Source organism: Xyrauchen texanus, chromosome 22, assembly GCF_025860055.1.
Source record: "Xyrauchen texanus isolate HMW12.3.18 chromosome 22, RBS_HiC_50CHRs, whole genome shotgun sequence".
In the NCBI taxonomy this organism is placed as follows: domain Eukaryota; kingdom Metazoa; phylum Chordata; class Actinopteri; order Cypriniformes; family Catostomidae; genus Xyrauchen; species Xyrauchen texanus.
The window spans coordinates 4124275-4144033 of NC_068297.1; the positions used below are offsets into that span (position 1 = coordinate 4124275).

Below are 19759 nucleotides of genomic sequence, written 5' to 3' on the forward strand. Positions count from 1 at the left end.
ATTTAATATAGTAAACATTATAAACAGAAAATTGCTACAAAATGAATGTTCTTTAGCACTACATTTACTAAAATATATTTTGCTATATTTCACACTAAAATGTCACTTTGTAAAAAAGGAATATTGTATTTTAAGGTAGATGGCAGTTTCTTCTGATTTCTGTTTAGTCATCAAATTTTAGTAATTTATTTGCACATGAAGAAATTGTTAATATATTAGGAAGAAGGAAATAACAGTACACACAGTAGTCCAGCAACCATTATTAATATGTGCACATTAACAATCACATTGTCTCAAAAAATACAGAATCAAAACAATTGTACATACAGTGCATAGTGAATAAGACGCTTTTACTTTGAAGTTGCACTTACATGCTCGTGTGGGTCCAGCGCAAGCAGCATTCTCCTGACAGTTTAAATGGCCTGGATCGCCTGTTTGGATTGTCTAGGACTGACTGTCATGAATTGTGAATCAGAGGAACTTTTAAACTTGTTTTTAAATTAGAAAGTAGCTTAAAAGCGCTCATTGGCTGTAAGTGGTCTATTTGGGGAAGGGTTCGGGGATGTTTGCTGTTGTCTCCTCCCCACTCATGAGACTGACAAATAACAAATAGATGCAAGAGAGAGGAATGCTAGGTCACCCTTAAGGCCATCAGTGTTGACTGTTTACGCATTTAAAGGGAACATTACAAGGTTTGGAGTACAGCTCAAGACATTGGACTGTTTAGCTATGTGAAAACCGTTTCAGTTCATTCATCTTTCTCTCTCTCTCTCTCTCTCTCTCTCTCTCTCTCTCGCTCTCTCTCGCTTTCAATTCTGTTTATTATGCTTTGTTGGTATGGCAAAAATTTAAAATTTTGCCAAAGTTTTTGTAGCTTAGCTACATAATGAGTAATACAAAGTATAATAGAAATAGTTCAAATTGAGTAAATAAGTAACATTAATAAATTCAGTAAAATGGCAGTGTTATGAAAACAAAAGTTTTACTTTTTCTGACCCTTACAAAGCTCATCACTCCGATGCTAGGGTAGTCCAGGTAGTTGCCAGGTGGTTGCCAAGTCTTAATTATGTTCTAGGCCCTGAATATGACCCTGAATATGTACCTCATTCAATCCAGTTTTGTTTCACACCAAATATATGATTTAGGATTAGAAGTTTGTTCATATACCTAATCCTAAATTTGAGCATTAGTAATAGAGCGAAACAGTGTCCGTCCAATTTTCCAGCAATTTTGGTTCTGATTTAAGAGATCTTTAAGTGTTTTTTCCCCAAATTTTTTTTATTGTGATTTTAATTAAATGCTTCATAAAAGATTTCTAAGTTGTGAACCAAACCAATCAGCTTCTCAGTGAATCAAAACATTACAAACTTTAATTTGAAGCAAACATTTTTGAAAATCAGACAAAACAACTGTGTACCTATTAGGGGTGTAATGATCCATCAATCAAATAACCAACGATGCGATGTCATCGATGCAATGCATGAACATCGACGTATATTCTTTTAAGATGCACCCTTATTTTGACACATTAATGCCAGCCACATCTGTACGCATTTTCATCAGGTGATGCAGTAACCTTATGCTATTCTCGCTATATCTTGTTTTATAAGTGCTAAATATGCTTCTCATATAAGCTTAGAAGCTTAAGCTTAGTTTTGATACGTTTAGAAACAATATATTTTGATTTTATTGCAAAATATTCATATATATTCCAAGATAAAAGTAATTTGAGCGTGTAGATAGACCAACTTAATTGCGTCATTCAAGGTGCGTCATGGGAGTGGGCGGTCGCTGCAGAGCTTTTTTTGTGCATTTGTTTGCCTGTGATTCTCTGATTGGTGGATTGTTTCTCTTCAGGATCATGGGTAGTGTTGCTGTTCACCAGAAATTCCGCTATTAAACATGATTGAAGTTGAAATAACATGGACTGATGGCTTCAATGGAAGCATATTCCATCGATACACAGCCTTGAATCTCAAGTAGGTCTGTCTTTAAAGGTTTATAAGTTATTGTTAAAATTTGCCTATGGAAAAAATTAATGGGAATTTTACTTCCGGAACCAGACTGTTGTGCTATTGTGATGCTTGCCTTGGGAATCACCACTAATAACATGCAGAGTAGCTAAATTAAGAAAGTAACAATCTCGCTTTGTCTGTCTCTCGACTGTGTTAATATTGGGAATGTGTGGAATTCTTTCTCTCTCTCTCTCTCTCTCTCTCTCTCTCTCTCTCTGTCTTTTAGTATTTTGGCCATATGGATCTCTTTTTCTGTAAACACTGCTGCTGGTCTGATAAGAGTTTCCAGTGTTTTCACTGGCATGCTGTGAGGTTGGCATCAAATGCTTACCTTAATAGGAAATCGCTCTTGATTCGTTCTTTCTTTTTCTCCCTCTCTTTCTGTATCCTGCAATTTCATTACTTCCTTTCATTTATATTTGTCATTTATTGACTTCTTTATGTGCATGTCCATCTGTAAATGACACAAACATAGTCCCTTTTTGTTTCCTCTTCCATTTCCTGTCATTTTACTCTGGATTTTCACCATCCATCAGCACTAAGGCTAATCCCACATTTTCTGCTCAGCCTTGGCTTGCATGAATGGTTTACTTGTCGTCCAAATACAGCCACTAGACACATCCCATTTCTCTTTCCTCTTTTGGTTTCTTCATTCTTCTCTCATCTCTTTAGCCTGGTCTCTTGTTTACTCTGCTCACTTTGTGAGTTTTCAGACAGGTACTGTGTGGCTTGTCAATAAAACAAGCTCCTCTACTTGTTAACTGAGTTTTAACTGTCTAACTCTGCACCAAGTCAAGCTAGTCAAGTTTTGAAAACCATGTTGGCCCGGTGTTGCCACTCCAACCAGACCCAGAAATAGTCTGGCTTATTTATTTATCACTAAAGTCTCTGTGGATCTGTCAAACATGTTGGTAGCTAAGTTTCACATCTCTATCTCAAATGCTGTTATCTTGAATTTGCATTTGCAGACACAAAATACACAAGTGATCAGGTGTGGTTAAATGCACTTTTCTCATAAATGGGCACATACAATGTGTACCGTAAATATTCGTATAAATAGATCTTATTCACAGTTCTGCCATCTGTGATTTTTAATGGGAATGAAAAGGAGGCTGTGAGGGATTGACTTACCAACTCTTCAGTGGATCACATGGTATAAAGCTGTGTATAGCTCTTAGATCCCATCTGGGGCCGGTTGCATAAAACTGTTTTAGACTAGTCATACTAGTATTCATCTAAAATGTTGGTCTTAATTTTTTCAGTCAGTTACTTAAAAACTTAGATCAGTCTAATTTAAGACCAAAATGTAAGACAGGTTAACTTTTGTTGCCATGGAAAATATCTGTCAGTGGAAGCTTCGGTTGAGACTTCGTAGAAAACTTTGACTTCAATGATGGTGACAAAATAATCATGTGTTTTTTTTATTATTTGGGTTAAAATCACAAAATTTGTGCATTAGAATCAGTTTTGAAGCACTGAAGTCAGCAAATGAAAACCGTATTGAGCGTCCACTATCGTCCATTTTTTTTCTATGGCGTCTTTAGCTAGTCAAACAAATTTTTGGACGCAGTCTTAAGTTAATGGCTATGTATATGCAACCGGCTCCTGATTTTCTGAGTTTTTTTGTCTACTGAATGATCATGGAAAGATATTTTTTTCAATGTTGTCCGTGAAACGATCCAAAAACACTTTAAACTGCCGTACAGCCCATTGAAGAGACTATACATCTATCCCTCACAGCCTCGTTGGGACATTCCTGTTAAAACAACAAGAGACTTCATTCTCATTAATAAACACTGTGTGCATGAGTCTGTGAGATGCTCGATGATCTCTTAAAGCGAAAGTACAATTTTAGCGGTTGTTCTACAAATGAATGTAAACTCAATGTTATAACTTGTAAATTGTACACATTATTTCATACAGTTACAGCTCATTTAATTATTAGATACAATTTCATGATAAAATATTAATTGATAGAATGTAGAAAATTCTATGTTTTAAAAGTTAAGATATGATTATAATAATGATGTCAAATTATGAAATAAATTAAATATTCACGTTCACTCACTTTTCAGGACAGGGTCTATTCAGTTTTGCCAACAGACGATGATCTCGTGAATCAACGATGGTCAGAGTGATCACCAATAGATGATGCCTTTGACCATGTCAAGATGATATTTGGCTTGTTTTCCCATTAATCTATTAAATTATTATTATTAGACTATAATTATTATCAAATTAATTTTACAAATAATTTGCCCATAGACACGAAGACACGCTCTTGAAGAAACAATCTTTATTATATTAAGTACAGATGACAGAAAAGCCGTCTATGTGCATATATGACGCACTGATACAGAAGCGTACGGTCTCGTGGAACACGCGCATCTAAGGATCTCACACTTTGTTTCTGCAAAGTTCAAAGTTTGAAATCAAGGTGTCTTGCTTTATTGTGTAGGCATAACCCTAACCCTGCTTAACGAAAATTAGCCCATAGTAGCACCTAGTGTCCAACCAGCGGTAATGCCGGTGTGCGTCGTTGTTTTTTTTTCAACCAACTGACCAATCAAAACTTGGGCGACCAAGACTCTTCTCATCGAATAATGGTTGGTCGACTATCAGGGGGCAGCCCTAGTGGTGTTGTTCAAAAATGAGTTTTAATGACTTCAACCAAAGTGTATGTAAACTTCAGACTTCAACTGTATATTTATCAGCCTAAATGTAGCCCTATATTTTTTAAAGCTTTTTTGTTTGTGATCTTTTCTTAGACTCCAAGAAAGGTATATTAGAAACTATTATTTAAAATTTGAGCATTTATATTGTGTATTAAAGAACTTTATTTTGATGAGAAATTTAGCATTTTGTAATTTTTCATAAATAAAATTATATATTCTGTCATACTTTGTAATTTAATATCGAGATTCGATTTGAGAATCATGAATCTAATATTGTCTATCAAACCAAATCGTCCCATTCCTAGTAATTAAAAAAGTTATATCATATCAGCCCTGAAGTTTCATACCGGTGCATCCCTAATAATAACGAATTTAGACCAATGCTGCTAACTTTTAAAATATTCTAATATTGCCCATGATATAGTCACCAAAAGATTGTGCATCCATAAATATGTGTATGAGGGTTTAATGTTTATTTTGTGGTGTTGGTGGTTTGTTTTATAGGGTGCATTTGTAGTCTCGCCGGAGCTGTGGTATCGTGCATGACTAGGACTGTAAACCAGCACTAATAACATTTCTATAACAATAACATCTTACAATAACATCCTCGCTTTTACACAATGTTCATTAAATATCTCCTTTGTTATGTTCTGCATACGTAAGAAAGACATGAGGTTGACTAATTTATGAAAGAATTTTCATTTTGTGGTTGAACTAGCCCTTAAATACTTTTTCAGTACCTGAGTATCAAAATTTCTATTCTAGCTTTTTTTCTTGTGGAACTGTATTGCCATAATAAATCTAAGTAGGGCTTTTTTTTTAACTACAGTTTCACATGTAATTTTCCAGCATTTAGTGGGCGAGCCTTCCATTGAACTGCCCTTAGTACATTGTAACAGGATTTACAGAACGTTTTTTGTGACGCATTGAAAAAGTGTAGTAATTCATGTCCATACAAGACACATGCAAACATTCACTCCGTCTTTATTACCGTTCCATGTCAACCTCCAGGATCAAATTTACGCTGACGAACAATACCAGAGAGTGCAGTAGAATAAGAACAGTGTGTCTTTCTTTCTCGCCTCAAGCATGTTCTCTCACATGTTTAGAAAAGCTGTCAAGGAGACATGGTCTTGTTACACTTTGATACCTGTGCTTGTGCTTTTAGTGCCGGCTGCTCTGTGGGCAGGTCATAGGCAGGGCAAAGAAAACCTTCTCCTGCTCTATTAGCACTAATCCTTACCTCCAAACGAAGGGTTCGGAGGTTGTTCATCATTCAGGGATCAATGGCCTGTTTGTTCTGACTCATAAGAAGAGCATGTGTTATTTGGAGAAGATGGAGGGTTTGGTGTGTGTTCACAGCAGTTTCATATGTGGCACTTTCCAGAACAGAGGTGATTTACAGGAGAGACACGAGTCCCTGTTGTGATGCCCACTGTGAATTACTGCTCTGTCTCATTAAGAAGCTCTCTAAAGTACAAACAGAATTTTCTGCAGCTTTAAAGGTGTTCAAAAAAGCCTTGAGAAGCTGTGCATTACTGTTTTTTTTATAATTTTTTTTTTTTAAACTATGTTTAGGCACAATATGAAGTGGAGAATAATGACAACAGTAATTTGATAGAAGAAACCAGTTCACAAATAATAATAGTAATACTGATTAATAAACACTTCTTCCATCCTTCATTATTCTATCATTGAGAAGTACTTGATTTATCATTTGTTAGTTGAAGCATCTGCCCTCAACCCTTCACATGCTATTTTGAATGTGTATATTTTAATTTACATATTTAAAATTATGTCTTGCAGTTGCTTATTACAGTATAATGATGATACAAACTATCACTGTTTGAAATTTCATGTTAGGTACACAATTTCAACAAAAAATTATTACAACTTTGAATTAATAAAAATGTAATTCCTAATTTAACATTTAAATGCTGATACTATGTCAAAAGTTTAAGTCTTTCCTGCACAATTTGGTTTCCTTACATGGACCCTTTTCACTGACTTGTGATGACACATATTCCATATAGTAGACTCACGATACACTCACGGCGGGGTGTATTTGGAATTGCATAACTCCTGACACAAATTAAGACAAATACTGAAACTTGAGTCATATCTTTTTAATGATGTATTAGTTTGTCAAGTTAATAACATTACATCTAATAGTCCGTCAAAATGTGCAAAGCTTATTACAATCACTGCTTATGGCAGAGCTGACACCTAGCATCGCTACAGGCTATCCTCCTTGGTTTAGAAAAAAACAATTCAAGGGCCCTTCGGTAATTGCACTCTTTTACGAGTGGACCATTTATGCATATTTTCATAAATAACATTTATGACCTTAAAAAAACTGTCAAATAGCAAATGTTTAGTTTAGCAACTTACATCTTATCTCGCGACTTGACCGACCGTAGAACTGAAGCGCCGAGTCGCTCCTTTACTGTCGAAGTCGCTCTGCTAAAATTCGTGCTGTGAACATAAAGCCGGCCTACTTTGATTTGATTGGTCATCTCAAATATTCTGACATTGACGAAGTGACAGACCAATGAGGCTCAGATGAACACACACACACACACACACACACACACACACACGCCGCGCGCTGCAGAAGAACGAGCTGATAACAAAACTGAAGTGAACACGAAGGGTTATCACATATTTAAAGATGGAAAGGGAGAAAACAGGACAGAGTAACACGGCGAATATCGCTCATATATATTTTTTTGACGACGTAGTTAAGGCGGCAGGCGTGTGTTGCTTAGGCGGCCGCCTTAGTTTCAAAGTGCTGCGGGAAACCCTGGTTATTAGTTGAAACATATTGTGTTTGTAACTTAAGTGAAGGACAAACTAGATTTTAAAACAAATGTATTCATAAATGCAGTGAATTCCAAAGGGTTCACATACTTTTACTTGCTACGGTATGTACGTAAGTACATTGTATCAAATGCTTAAGTGCATAGTAGTTAAAGACACCAAATATAAAGTGTGTCCAATTATTCGATATTGACAGTATTTGTTGAAGTTCAAATATTTCATAATGAATGATTGCCCTTACAAATGTTGTACTTGTTTGTTTTATTTTCATAATGTACAGTGCATCCGGAAAGTATTCACAGCGCTTCACCTTTTCCACATTTTGTTATGTTACATTCTTACATACATGTGATCTTTTCGTTTTTTATTTGTAATACATTTGCAAAGATTTCAAACAAACTACTTTCACATTGTCATTAAGGGGTATTGTTTGTAGAATTTTGAGGAAAAAAATGAATTTAATCCATTTTAGAATAAGGCTGTAACATAACAAAATGTGGAAAAAGTGAAGCGCTGTGAATACTTTCCAGATGCACTGTATATACTTTATAAGTATTTGCATTGAGTTTATGTTGATATTCAGAACAAGTGCTTAAATGGTACTGTCTCTTTAAGAAAAGTGCCCGTTCAGCAACCGTCTTACAGAAGTGTTTGCGGTTTAGTGCACGAGAGTCGCCGCCTTGTTTATTGAAAGTTTATAGAAATTTGTATTTATGTGTAATATTTTGTTTTCTTCCTGACAGAGACATCAAGCCAGATAATATTCTTATGGATGTAAACGGACATATACGGCTCGCAGACTTTGGCTCCTGCCTAAAACTCATGGAAGATGGAACGGTTAGTTTATTAGTATTTCAAATATACATGACCAATTTCAGTTTTTACATGTAGCCTTACAATGCAAATTAATAAAACTCCAATCTTTTGATGGTCACACTGTTATAATATAAAATAATCCAGGCTAAGTATGACGGAGAGTACACCCTCAGTTTGAATGGCAGTTTATGATCAGCAGTGTATTTCAATAGTACAGCTTTGAAGCAGTGGTGAGTATTTCGGCTAACTGATGTCTGCTGCTGATTTTTCTGGCACGTCACAGACGGTTCGGCAGGATATCCCCCCGTCTTCTGACAAGACTAGCGTGAGTGTGGTGTCTGCGTATTCACACGTGTGTGCCTAACTCTCTTCACATGTAAATGTGTTTTTATGTGTGTCACTGCAAGCGAGAGCAGCTAATTTACTGCCGCACTTCCACAAATTCTTCCAGCTGCACACATCTGCCACAGGCTGAATCACAGATGGTTTCCACCCGCTCAGCTTCTTGAACCCGGAGCCAGGAAGCTCCAATCATCCCTTCAGTTTATTAATGGTCTCTAGTGATCTCTCTGTTGCTCTTACTTTCTCAGTGTGGTCTACACTGGTAGAGGTCTTTGCAGGGCTTAACAATAAGGATTTTGTTTGTGTGTGTGTGTGTTTTGGTTATTTTATTGCTAGCATTTGCACTGATCCCCTAGAAGAAACAATACTTTTATATGTAGCATAATATTTTATATAGAAAGAATGTTTATTCATTCAATCAATATTCATTTCAATGCTGGAATGTTTTTTTATTCTATCACTTTTTCCAAAATCTTACAATTCTCTTAAAATTAAAAAGACATACAAATAATCATCATCTGTCCATTTTGGGTAATATAGTTCTTCATTACCCTTTTGTTTTACCTTTTAAAGTACATTTTTGTTTTATTCAGCGACTGACAAATAGCAAGTTGCTGTTTTATTTTATGTTAGATTATGCAAAACATGAAAAAGTAATCCAACATTAATCAGATTAGATCACTGATTATAATGTAATCTATTTTTCTATTATTAATTTGCTGATTACAATATTTCTGTACAAGTCAGGAAAAAATATTTATAGTTTACAATTTTTTTGTTGTTGATTTATACAAGATCTAATATTAGAATATTACATGTGTAATTCACATTGATAAATAACATGCAGCAATAATCTAACTACATGGGAGATATTAATTCACAAAATTACTTTTGTTGGAAAATAATGGCACTTTGATAATTTAGCAATTTCAGCCTATTCTAACAGATGCTTTCTGTTACAAATCATTATCACAATTTTAACAAATCTTCCTCTTGTTATGTGGTTAACTAGATTATGTTACATTGATTGTTTTGTTTTTTAATCAGAAGAATTTACTACATCGATGTTCAGTACATCACACAAAACTAAATGTATAAGTTTGCGAGGAATTGCAAATATTTACATGAACAATGAATGTATGGCGTAGTGACAACACAGCACTGGCCCTATGAAGCAAGTGGCCATTGCTGACCCAGCTGGTCATCCTTATTTTTGATCCCTGCTTTGTTTGTCTGAAAAAGCACCATACTTTGATGGACATGCTCCCTGAGGCCACACCTACCTCTGTTGGCTGCCTATGTGATGGCTTGAATTATTCATTTGCATTTTATAGTGATGAGTGTTATGCAAATACATTTCTGTTCTAGCAATACAGCTCATTCATGACATGCCAGATCCTGAATTCTCCTGAAGTCATAATGCCAAACAATGAGTGAAAATGTCAAGAACTTGTCTGTGTCATAGTTCACCCCAAAATAATTATAAAAAAAAAAAGAAATAAGAAATTATATTTTGCTAACAAGGTAATGGAGCCTTCGTTAGAACCTTACATTTGCAAAAATGCATTGTGACATTTTCATGACAATTAAATGAATAGTTCACCCAAAAACGGAATGGGTACCAACATTTTGAAGCTCCAATCATATCACTTCTGAAGACAGATGACAACTGGAGTCATAAAGTTTACTTTTATGCTGCCTTTATGTGCTTTTTGGAGTTTCAAAACGTTGGTCACATTCACTTGTGTTGTATGGACCTGCAGAGCTGAAATATACTTCTACAAATCTTCATTTGTGTTCTGCAGAAGAAAAAAGGGCATGCACATATGGAGTGGCATGATTGTGGGAAAATAATGAGAGAATATATATTTTTGGGTGAACTATTCCTTTAAGCAAATATTCCCACATTTGAAACAGTCTTATTTCCATAATGTGAAAAAAAATCATTCTAATTGTGTAAATCTGTATTGTAATTTTGGTAATATACTGTATTATTTCAATACATTGTAGTAATATTGTTTGTACTACTTTTCATTTGTTGATATTTATTAAAATAATTAATGAATTATAGTAATGAGAATCCTCCTTGAGGATAATGTGAATTAAAAAACAATAAAATATTGCCCAGACACATAACAGTATAATATAATACATAATATATTTATATTTTATTTTTATTTTTGGATGAAATATGACCCTGACTTAGTTTTAGTGAGATTCACCTAAATTAATTACATCAAATTTCCTTTATAATTACTAAAGAAATCATTTGACAATTGAATATCTTCAATTTGACAACTTCTAAGACTAAAGACTGCCCCTTGTTTATTGGAAGCCAAATTATTTCACAGTAGGTTTAAAAATAGCATGAAACGGCTTTTACAACGTCTGTAATATGATGCATTTATAAGTGATGCATTTATAAGTGAAACACAATATTCAACAGGAAATAATGTAGGAAGGGACTTGATTGTATCCATCATGATTTAATTATGTTGTGGATGTTAGGATGAGATGTAATTGTTTAATGTAATTTTTCCTTCTCGCAGGTGCAGTCCTCGGTTGCTGTGGGAACGCCAGATTACATCTCTCCAGAGATCCTGCAAGCCATGGAGGATGGGAAGGGGAAATATGGTCCAGAGTGTGACTGGTGGTCACTGGGCGTCTGTATGTATGAGATGATGTACGGGGAAACGCCTTTCTATGCCGAGTCCTTGGTGGAAACGTATGGCAAGATTATGAACCATAAGGTAAAAGTCATAGCAGCATATTATGGTGGCATCATTACAATGATAATAAAGCAAATAATTAATGAGAGGTTTTCCATTTTAGTGACTTTACCTTTAGCCTATAAAGACCCCTCTTGACTAGGGATGTAAATTGACAGTGAACTTTTGGACACTCAGAACTCAGAAGCATCCATCCATCCATTTGGATAGATAGAAAGCAGAAGCAATTTTGTAATCTGAGACGGTCTCTGTGTCACGTTGGGTAATAGAGTAATGATAATCTATTCTTAAATTCCAAAATTGATGCATCGAAATTCCTTTGTCAGATCGATGCTTTTGGATGCAGTGATGCATTTTTATACCCCTACTCTTAACCATGATAAAACCACTCTAATACACCAGCTAAAGTGGCTTATTGCTTTTATAAAACAGGAAGCATTAATATGATAAAATGTTTAATAAATAATTACAAACAAATTCTTCTGCCAAGTTTTGTAGTTTGTAACTGTAGGCTGTTTATGAGATTTCATTGGTTTGTGGTAACTTGTGCATTACTATAAAATGGATGTACAGATGTAGTTGCGCATGTGTATATTTTGCATATTTTGCAATAGCTTGGAAAGAGTCAGAACTGTCTGTTTTATATTTTACTGTTGATGTCAAAAGTCAAGAAAAAAATATTGTCCTTTTTTGAGTGGTGTTCTGGGCTGTGTTCCTGCAGGAGCGCTTCCAGTTCCCTTCCCATGTGATGGATGTCTCAGAGAATGCCAAAGATTTGATCCGAAGGCTCATCTGCAGCAGAGAGCACAGGCTGGGGCAAAACGGCATTGTGGACTTCAAACAGCACCCGTTCTTTTCTGGCATCGACTGGGAGAACATCCGCAACTGTGACGCCCCCTACATCCCTGAAGTCAGCAGTCCTTCTGACACTTCAAACTTTGATGTGGATGACGATTGCCTCAAGAACACGGTATAATAATTAGCTCTGCTTTCTCATGAACTTAATGAGATGATGAATAGTTAATGATCACCCCTTGTAGAGTTTGAACCCACAACCTTTTGGTTACCAGTCCAGATCTTTTACCACAAGACTGCCCCACACCCACACTAAATGTCTCACAGCTGAAGTAATTATTTCTGGTTTGTTTTTAGGAGACAATGCCTCCTCTGTCCCACACCGCCTTCTCTGGACACCATCTCCCATTTGTAGGTTTCACCTACACCAGCAACTGGTAAGCTCTCACCATAAAATGCACTGTACTGGTCACAAATAAAGGCAAGAGTTAGATTATTTATTCATTCTAGAGATGCATTTTAGAGAGTCTTTGTTGAGTCTACAGTCTCTTATGTTACTTTTCCACTGCACGTTATGGTTCGACACGACTCGCTTTAGTTTTTTGAGCTTGCTTTTCCACTGCTGTTTAGTGCTGCCTTAATGTGGGTGGGATTATAGGCTGATCGTCATAGTTGCGCCACCTCTACTGCCACGACATCATCTTAAACGTGACACAAAACAATAAACAATAACATGACCGCTAGCTGTTAGCTACTAGCTCATTGTGCTGCATGAAGCAGTTGTTGCATAGTGATTTTACACAAGTGTAACAGTTAAATTAGCCTGGTTGTTTTAGAAGCTTTCCAGTAGCTGGTCAACGAAATAAAGTGAAGCTTTCAAGCAGAGTGTTGAGTTAATGTACCATCCTCCATCGTGAACTCCAGGGTACTTTCCCATTGCTAGCCGGTCTAGATTGCGTCCATTTGGTCGAACCACATCACTTTTCCTTGATGGTTCTGTTGTCAATTACATAATTTTTCTTTTTTACTTTTCCCTACGGTATTGGTTGGTCCGATAGTAGCTGTGTGCGGCCAACAGCTGAGACACTGCCTGAAATAATTTTTCGTTCATCGCTAACGAGAGGAACATCTGCACCTCGTTTATTGACCACGATGTGGTTTTGTGCACAGCCATTTCTTTTTACAATTCGAAAGTCGCATGTATAAATTATACTGCTATCGCTGTAGCTAACTTTAAAACTAGCGGGTTGATGTCCTGTGTCGAAAATCCAGTGATGCTGGTAGTGATGATTCTCTCTGACCAATCAGTGATCTGAAGGGTTTTGACCTCACATTTAGTATTGGCTCTGCTCGCTTGGAACCTCGACCAAGGTGGTACTAAAAAAAGTACCTGGTACTATCCACAGTGGAAAACCCCCAAAAAAGCGAGCAGAGTTGAGTAGAGTTGTACCTTGCAGTGGAAAAGCCCCATTAGTTTTCCAAATGAAACCCTAGAGGACACTTAAGGCCCTCTCACATCCCACGTTAATTTTTACCGCAATTTTTCATGAAGATTTTGGAAGCACCGTGAGCAAACATTTATTTATTTTTTATAGTGAGTGACAATTTGTTTTTATTCATGATCGACCGACCAATACAATTTGAGTGTTGGATCACGTGTCAGGAGCAGCTGCAGTTACCCAGCAGAGTTGGTGCCACTAAAGCACAGAAAACTGTTTTGTCCGCTGACACTTGTAGTATCTCGTCAAGTAACTTATCGAAATGCTGAAGTAACTCAGCGTTTCATAAAGCACCACCTATTGTAAAGGCATAGATGTGCTAACAGCAAGAATTTGTGTCACTTTTGATGTGAAGGGGCCTTTTGAAAGCAATTTGTTATAATTTATATGCGTCACGTTCAGTGTGAAAGAGCCTTGAGGGATGTTGATTCCTGATGTATGTCATCTAGAAAGTTTTCAATGCCTCTTTTTAACAAGCCAGATTAAATGTGAGCTTAGGTCTAGTGGTTAACTAGTATGCTTCTAAAATGTTTAGCCTAGCAGCTCATAAGGGAGTCACAGGTTTGAAACCCAAATAGTTTTCCTTGAGATTTGGGACTCCTCTCCATAGCATCAGTCAAAAAAAGTGGCAAAAAGCCATTAAAATATTAAATAAGCTAAATCGACACAAAACGTTTTGTGCATAAAAAGCAGCCTTAAAATAGACCTTATAACATGCATTCTGCGTTTGTGGTAGAAACCGTTAAGACAAGCCTCTCTGATAAAGTTGAGGCATTCTTTCACACTGAGATATGAACAATCTTTAAATAAGAATGCCAGACTCTAGTCTGTCATCATTTGAACTCTGCCCCTGTTTTCGCTTCAGTACGCTGTCAGACAGTGGCTGTCTACGGGAGTCTGCGGCACTTGCGCAGATAGACGTATGTGTGCAGCGCAGCATGGAGGACAGTCTAGCTAGTGAAGCGTATGAAAGAAGAATCCGCCGTCTGGAGCAGGAGAAACTAGAGCTCAGTCGCAAACTACAAGGTCTGAACCCAACCTCTCAGAGACATCAACTGTTAAAACAGCAATACTTTAGTTTCTTTACTGCCGAAATAATCATTCTAATGTTTTCCGGAAGTTGTACTTTTGGCTGGCTGACAGTTCAAATGTCTTCCTCAGAGTCCACTAAGACAGTTCAGGCTCTGCAATACTCCAGTGGAGACGGGACTGTGTCTGCCAATAGAGAGTTTGAAATCTGTGGACTCAAAGAAGAGATTGAGACCTTGAGGAAGCAGATCTCAGGTAGCTCTTAATTTCACATTGCACACACACACAATCATACATCACACTACAATTTAATTAATTATTCTCGCAGATAGACAAACTTTTGACTATCGGCATAAAGTCTGGTACAAAACGCAGCTGATTCTGGACAAGAGCCACATTGACAGGAAGTGATTGTCTTCCCAACATGTAAAGTGACCTAACATCACGTAAATTAAACCAACTGTGGTTGGAGCAAGTAAATCAAAAATTGGATGTCACTGTTAGAACAAATTGAAATATATGCATTTATACTCAAGCATATCTTAAAAGTCACTAAAAAGTATCCCTGACAAATATTTGAGACGAAATGCTATAGGGGATCCTTCTTATATTTTTTTCTCTCTCTTCCTTTTATACTCATTTTTAGACACAGGGCAGGTAGAGCAGCAGTTAGAACAGGCCAGTGCCGCCCACAAAGATCTGGAAGAGTCCTCCAAACAGATCCGATCTCTGGAGAAACAGCTCAAGAGCATGAAGCATGAGAGAGATGACCTGCAGAAGGTAGAACTTCCTAAACAACTTACAAATATTTGCTTTCCTCTCCAACAACAGCACTTAGGAGGAATATTATGAGCCAATGTCTCATCTAGAGATTTCAGTAGTGCTGTCTATTGTCTTTTTATTTGCCTGTGTCAGTTGAACAGTGTCAATTCTGTGGGGAAATTACAAACCCTATTTTGGAAAAGGCATAGCTTACGAATATTAACTTGGTTAGGCTGACCTCCTGGAACATCCTAGCAGATAACCTAATCGATTGGATTGGACTATTTTCATCCAGGTGCTGTATGACTGATCTTATGAATGTAGACTGTCGAAAAGTCTACATGCCATGTGATGTCACTTGTTTTAGAGTTGACGACTAAGATTTTGGCATTTTTTCATGATGGACTAATGCTGGAAAAAAAACCTGAATATATATATATATACTCCTGTTTATTTGCTTAACCGTGTAGGATTCTTTAGCTGTTACTGGAAAACAAAATGTCTTAACCAAGAGCTAACATGTGCTATAGGGCCTTCAGGAGTCCTCTGAAAAGCTGAAAGCTCAAGGGAAGGAGTTGAAGGAAGCAGAAAGCCAGAGGAAAGTAGCCATGCAGGAGTTTGGCGAGGTGAGCGTGAGGGTGACAGAGCTGCGATCACACAAGCAGCGTCTCACAAGACAGCTCAGGGACAAAGAGGAGGAAATGGACTCTCTCAACCAGAAGGTGGAGGCACTACGACTAGATGTGCGCAAAGCTGAGAGGGCCAAGAAAGAGGTTTGATGGAAAACTTATCCGCTCTAATGAGTCTGTACAGTAGCTTGAGATGCAGCATGCTGGTCAAATATTAAATATGTGCAAACTCTCTGTGTGTGTGTGTGTGTGTGTGTGTGTGTGTGTGTGTGTGTGTGTGTGTGTGTGTGTGAGCGTGTATTTATCACTTTGTGGGGACCAAATGTCCCCATAAGGATAGTAAAACCCGAAATTTTTGACCTTGTGGGGACATTTTGTCGGTCCCCATGAGGAAAACAGCTTATAAATCATACTAAATTATGTTTTTTGAAAATGTAAAAATGCAGAAAGTTTTCTGTGAGGGTTAGGTTTAGGGGTAGGGTTAGGTTTAGGGGATAGAATATAAAGTTTGTACAGTATAAAAACCATTATGTCTATGGAAAGTCCCCATAAAACATGGAAACACAACATGTGTGTGTGTGTGTGTGTGTGTGTGTGTGTGTGTGTGTGTGTGTGTGTGTAGATGGAGGCCCAGGCTGAAGAGTGGTCTGCTGAGGCTCAGAAGGAGAAGAAGTTGAGAGAACGCAGTGAGCAGTATAGCAGACAACTGGAAGACGAGCTGGAGGGAATGAAGGTTTGTGTAAAACACACACCAGTATTTACTGACTCTACAGCCCCATTGCCAAAAACAACAACAATTATTTTAGCAGAGTTTCTTCCTTTTTTCGTGTGATTTTCATGAATCCAAACCTTGGTTCTTTTTAACCATCCAACACACTTGCTCACTGACTTAGTCAGGGCAGTGACTTTTGTCTCGAACCTAGAACTGAACATTTGTATGTATGTTATGAAAATAAATGTCAATATACATCAATATGATTCTCATTTCTGTATTACACTAGCCAGAAACAAGTCCCTCATAGTCTCCTCCTTTTGTTTCCTGTGTCATGGAGCAGCAGAAGCATGTGGGTCGTTCTCCAAGTGTTGGCTCCACTGAACAGAACCAAGATTTCAGTAAACTACGAGCAGAACTGGAGAAGAAGACTCTGTTCTATGAAGAGGAACTGTCCCGCAGAGAACTTCAGCACACCAATGACCTGAAGAACCTGAAGAAAGAGTTACGAGAGGCCGAAGGACAGCAGCTCTCCCTGAAGAAAGAGATCATGATGCTCAAAGACAAGCTGGAGAAGACCCGCAGAGAGAGGTACTGATCTTATCGCAATGCTGTTTTTTAAATGTGTTATTGTGCGATTTACAACCTAGAATCTAGGAACTAATCTGTATTTTAAAGGGGTCATATTATGGTAAACAATATTGTCCTTGTTTTGGGGAATTACATGTGTGCTGTACTATGTAGGCATACTACTATGGGCAAAACTATATATTTACCACCCACATTTTCATATGAAATCCTATTTAGTAGTCATCAGCTTGGCTTTCATGAGGGTAGCCAATCATAACTGAGCTCATTTAAATATACAATTCTTTAAGGCCAAGTAGCAAAAACTACTTGTTTAATTCTTGGGTCAGAAAGAGAGTGGAAAATGGTCATGCAAAACTAAATTATGACCATTCATGTTGCAAGAAACGTTGACAAACATTATAAGCAGACTTTGGGGGAAAGCAAATACAGTGTAGAATGTGGCACCTTAAATAGAAAGTTTAGCTTCTTTTTTGTATGTTGGCTGTCTCATAGTAATGTGTATAGTATGCTAAGTGCAGTAACCCTGATATTCAATAAATAATTTATCTTTTTACAGTCAGAGTGAACGAGAAGAGTTTGAGACTGAGTACAAACAGAAGTATGAGAGAGAGCGTGTTCTGCTGATAGAGGAGAACAAGAAACTCTCCATTGGACTTGACAAGGTAAGCACGCACACACACACACACACACACACACACACACACACACTCCAGCCTTAAACCACAACACTCTTCTCACATAAGTGACCCTGTCTGTGAAATCCCGGCTAAAGTCGCATAATCCAATTATGAGATTAACAGCCTCATATTTGTCATAGCCATAAAAATGATGAAAATAGGTGATGTGTGTTTATTGCTCTAAATGATATATTATACCAAGGGATTTGAGATACAATACTCAAATAAATTTTATTGACACTGCGTTTTATAATTTTGCACGTAAAAAACTAACGGACGTAGGCTTCCTATACATTGATTTGAATTGTCTCTGGGTTTGCTTCGGTGCAAAAACAACTGATGATTTTTGAATCATTCAGTTCAGGAATGTCTTTTCTACCATTAGAAAGTTTAAATAGACCTTAATATCAATCTGCACGAGCAGCAATCAGGTCAACACCAGTTAAGGCAATAAAATGCAACTTAAGCCAGGTTCCGATGTCTGGAGATTTTTTCGTGTCATCGCCGATATTTTAAGAACAGCTTATTTGTTTTGTAGCTCAACATTCTTTCAATAACAATCAGCTTATTTTAAGGACATTTTAGCCCTGCTACGTGTCAAAATAATTAGTTAATGGTTCGACCAAATGGATGCTATCTAGACCAGCGAGCAATGGGAGGGAGAATGCCCTGGACTCAGCCATGGCTGTAGTTCACGATGGAGGACGGTACGTTAACTCAACACTCTGCTTGAAAGCTTCACTTTATTTAGTTGACCAGCTTCTGGAAGCTTGCTTCTAAAACAACCAGGCCAATTTAACTGTTACACTTGTGTAAAATCACCATGCAACAACTGCTTCATGCAGTACAATGAGCTAGTAGCTAACAGCTAGCGGTCATGTTATTGTTTATGGTCAGTAATGTTTGTCACGTTTAAGATGATGTCACAGCAGTAGAGGCGGTGCAACTATGACGATCAGCCTATAATCCCACCCACGTTGAGGCGGCACTAAAGAGCAGTGGAAAAGCAAGCTCAGTAAAGCAAGTTGAGTCGAACCGTAACATTCAGTGGAAAAGTGCCATTAGAGAATGAGATATTTAATTTTACTACTTAAAAATGAACTTAAGCCATACGGTAGATTTGTATGTTTGAGAAATTTCCGCATTCAAACATCATGTAACATATGAAAACCAATGACGTGCGGCATCATTGACGTCAAACCTGGCAACCTGAATACCTTAAACCATCTTATATGTGAATATTACCAATATATAACAGAATATTTTAATAAATGGTATTTTCAGCCATCAATGACTTAAATGTTGATCCGTTTGTCAAGCAAAGTTATAAAATATATTTTATCCTTTTAAATAGTGATAAAAAGAATAGAGTCCTTGTTTGTTTATATAGTGGTTTGTATTTTCTCAAAGTGTTAGAAAACAGTGCTGTTTGAAAGAGATTTTTAGGAGAATCTTTTCAGAGCAACACTCCCTTAAGAAAGAAGATAAACATGGTTGTCATTCGCGGACCAGTTGCATGAGTCCATGTGCCAACATTTCAACAAGTCGCCCAATATCCTTCCCCAACCCCTCACCGATTAAGCGCACAGAAATATGCTAATCAACAGAAAGGAATTTTGAAAACACCGCCAGCAATTTTCCCTTAGGGCCACTGTGAAAGTTCAGCAC

The 19759-nt window shown here is 37.1% G+C and overlaps 1 protein-coding gene across 4 annotated transcripts in view; it reads left to right on the forward strand.

Annotated features, from left to right (window-relative positions):
- Positions 1-19759, forward strand: part of LOC127662162 (serine/threonine-protein kinase MRCK alpha-like) — a 74650-nt gene that overhangs the window by 29151 nt on the left and 25740 nt on the right. For all 4 annotated transcript variants that reach the window (XM_052153217.1, XM_052153213.1, XM_052153214.1 and 1 more), the window contains exons 6-16: positions 8254-8347; positions 11218-11418; positions 12119-12367; positions 12550-12629; positions 14557-14717; positions 14853-14975; positions 15367-15500; positions 16013-16255; positions 16734-16844; positions 17167-17414; positions 17971-18076. In XM_052153217.1, coding sequence (XP_052009177.1) covers positions 8254-8347; positions 11218-11418; positions 12119-12367; positions 12550-12629; positions 14557-14717; positions 14853-14975; positions 15367-15500; positions 16013-16255; positions 16734-16844; positions 17167-17414; positions 17971-18076 — 1750 coding nt within the window. The remainder of the gene's footprint in view (positions 1-8253; positions 8348-11217; positions 11419-12118; positions 12368-12549; positions 12630-14556; positions 14718-14852; positions 14976-15366; positions 15501-16012; positions 16256-16733; positions 16845-17166; positions 17415-17970; positions 18077-19759) is intronic.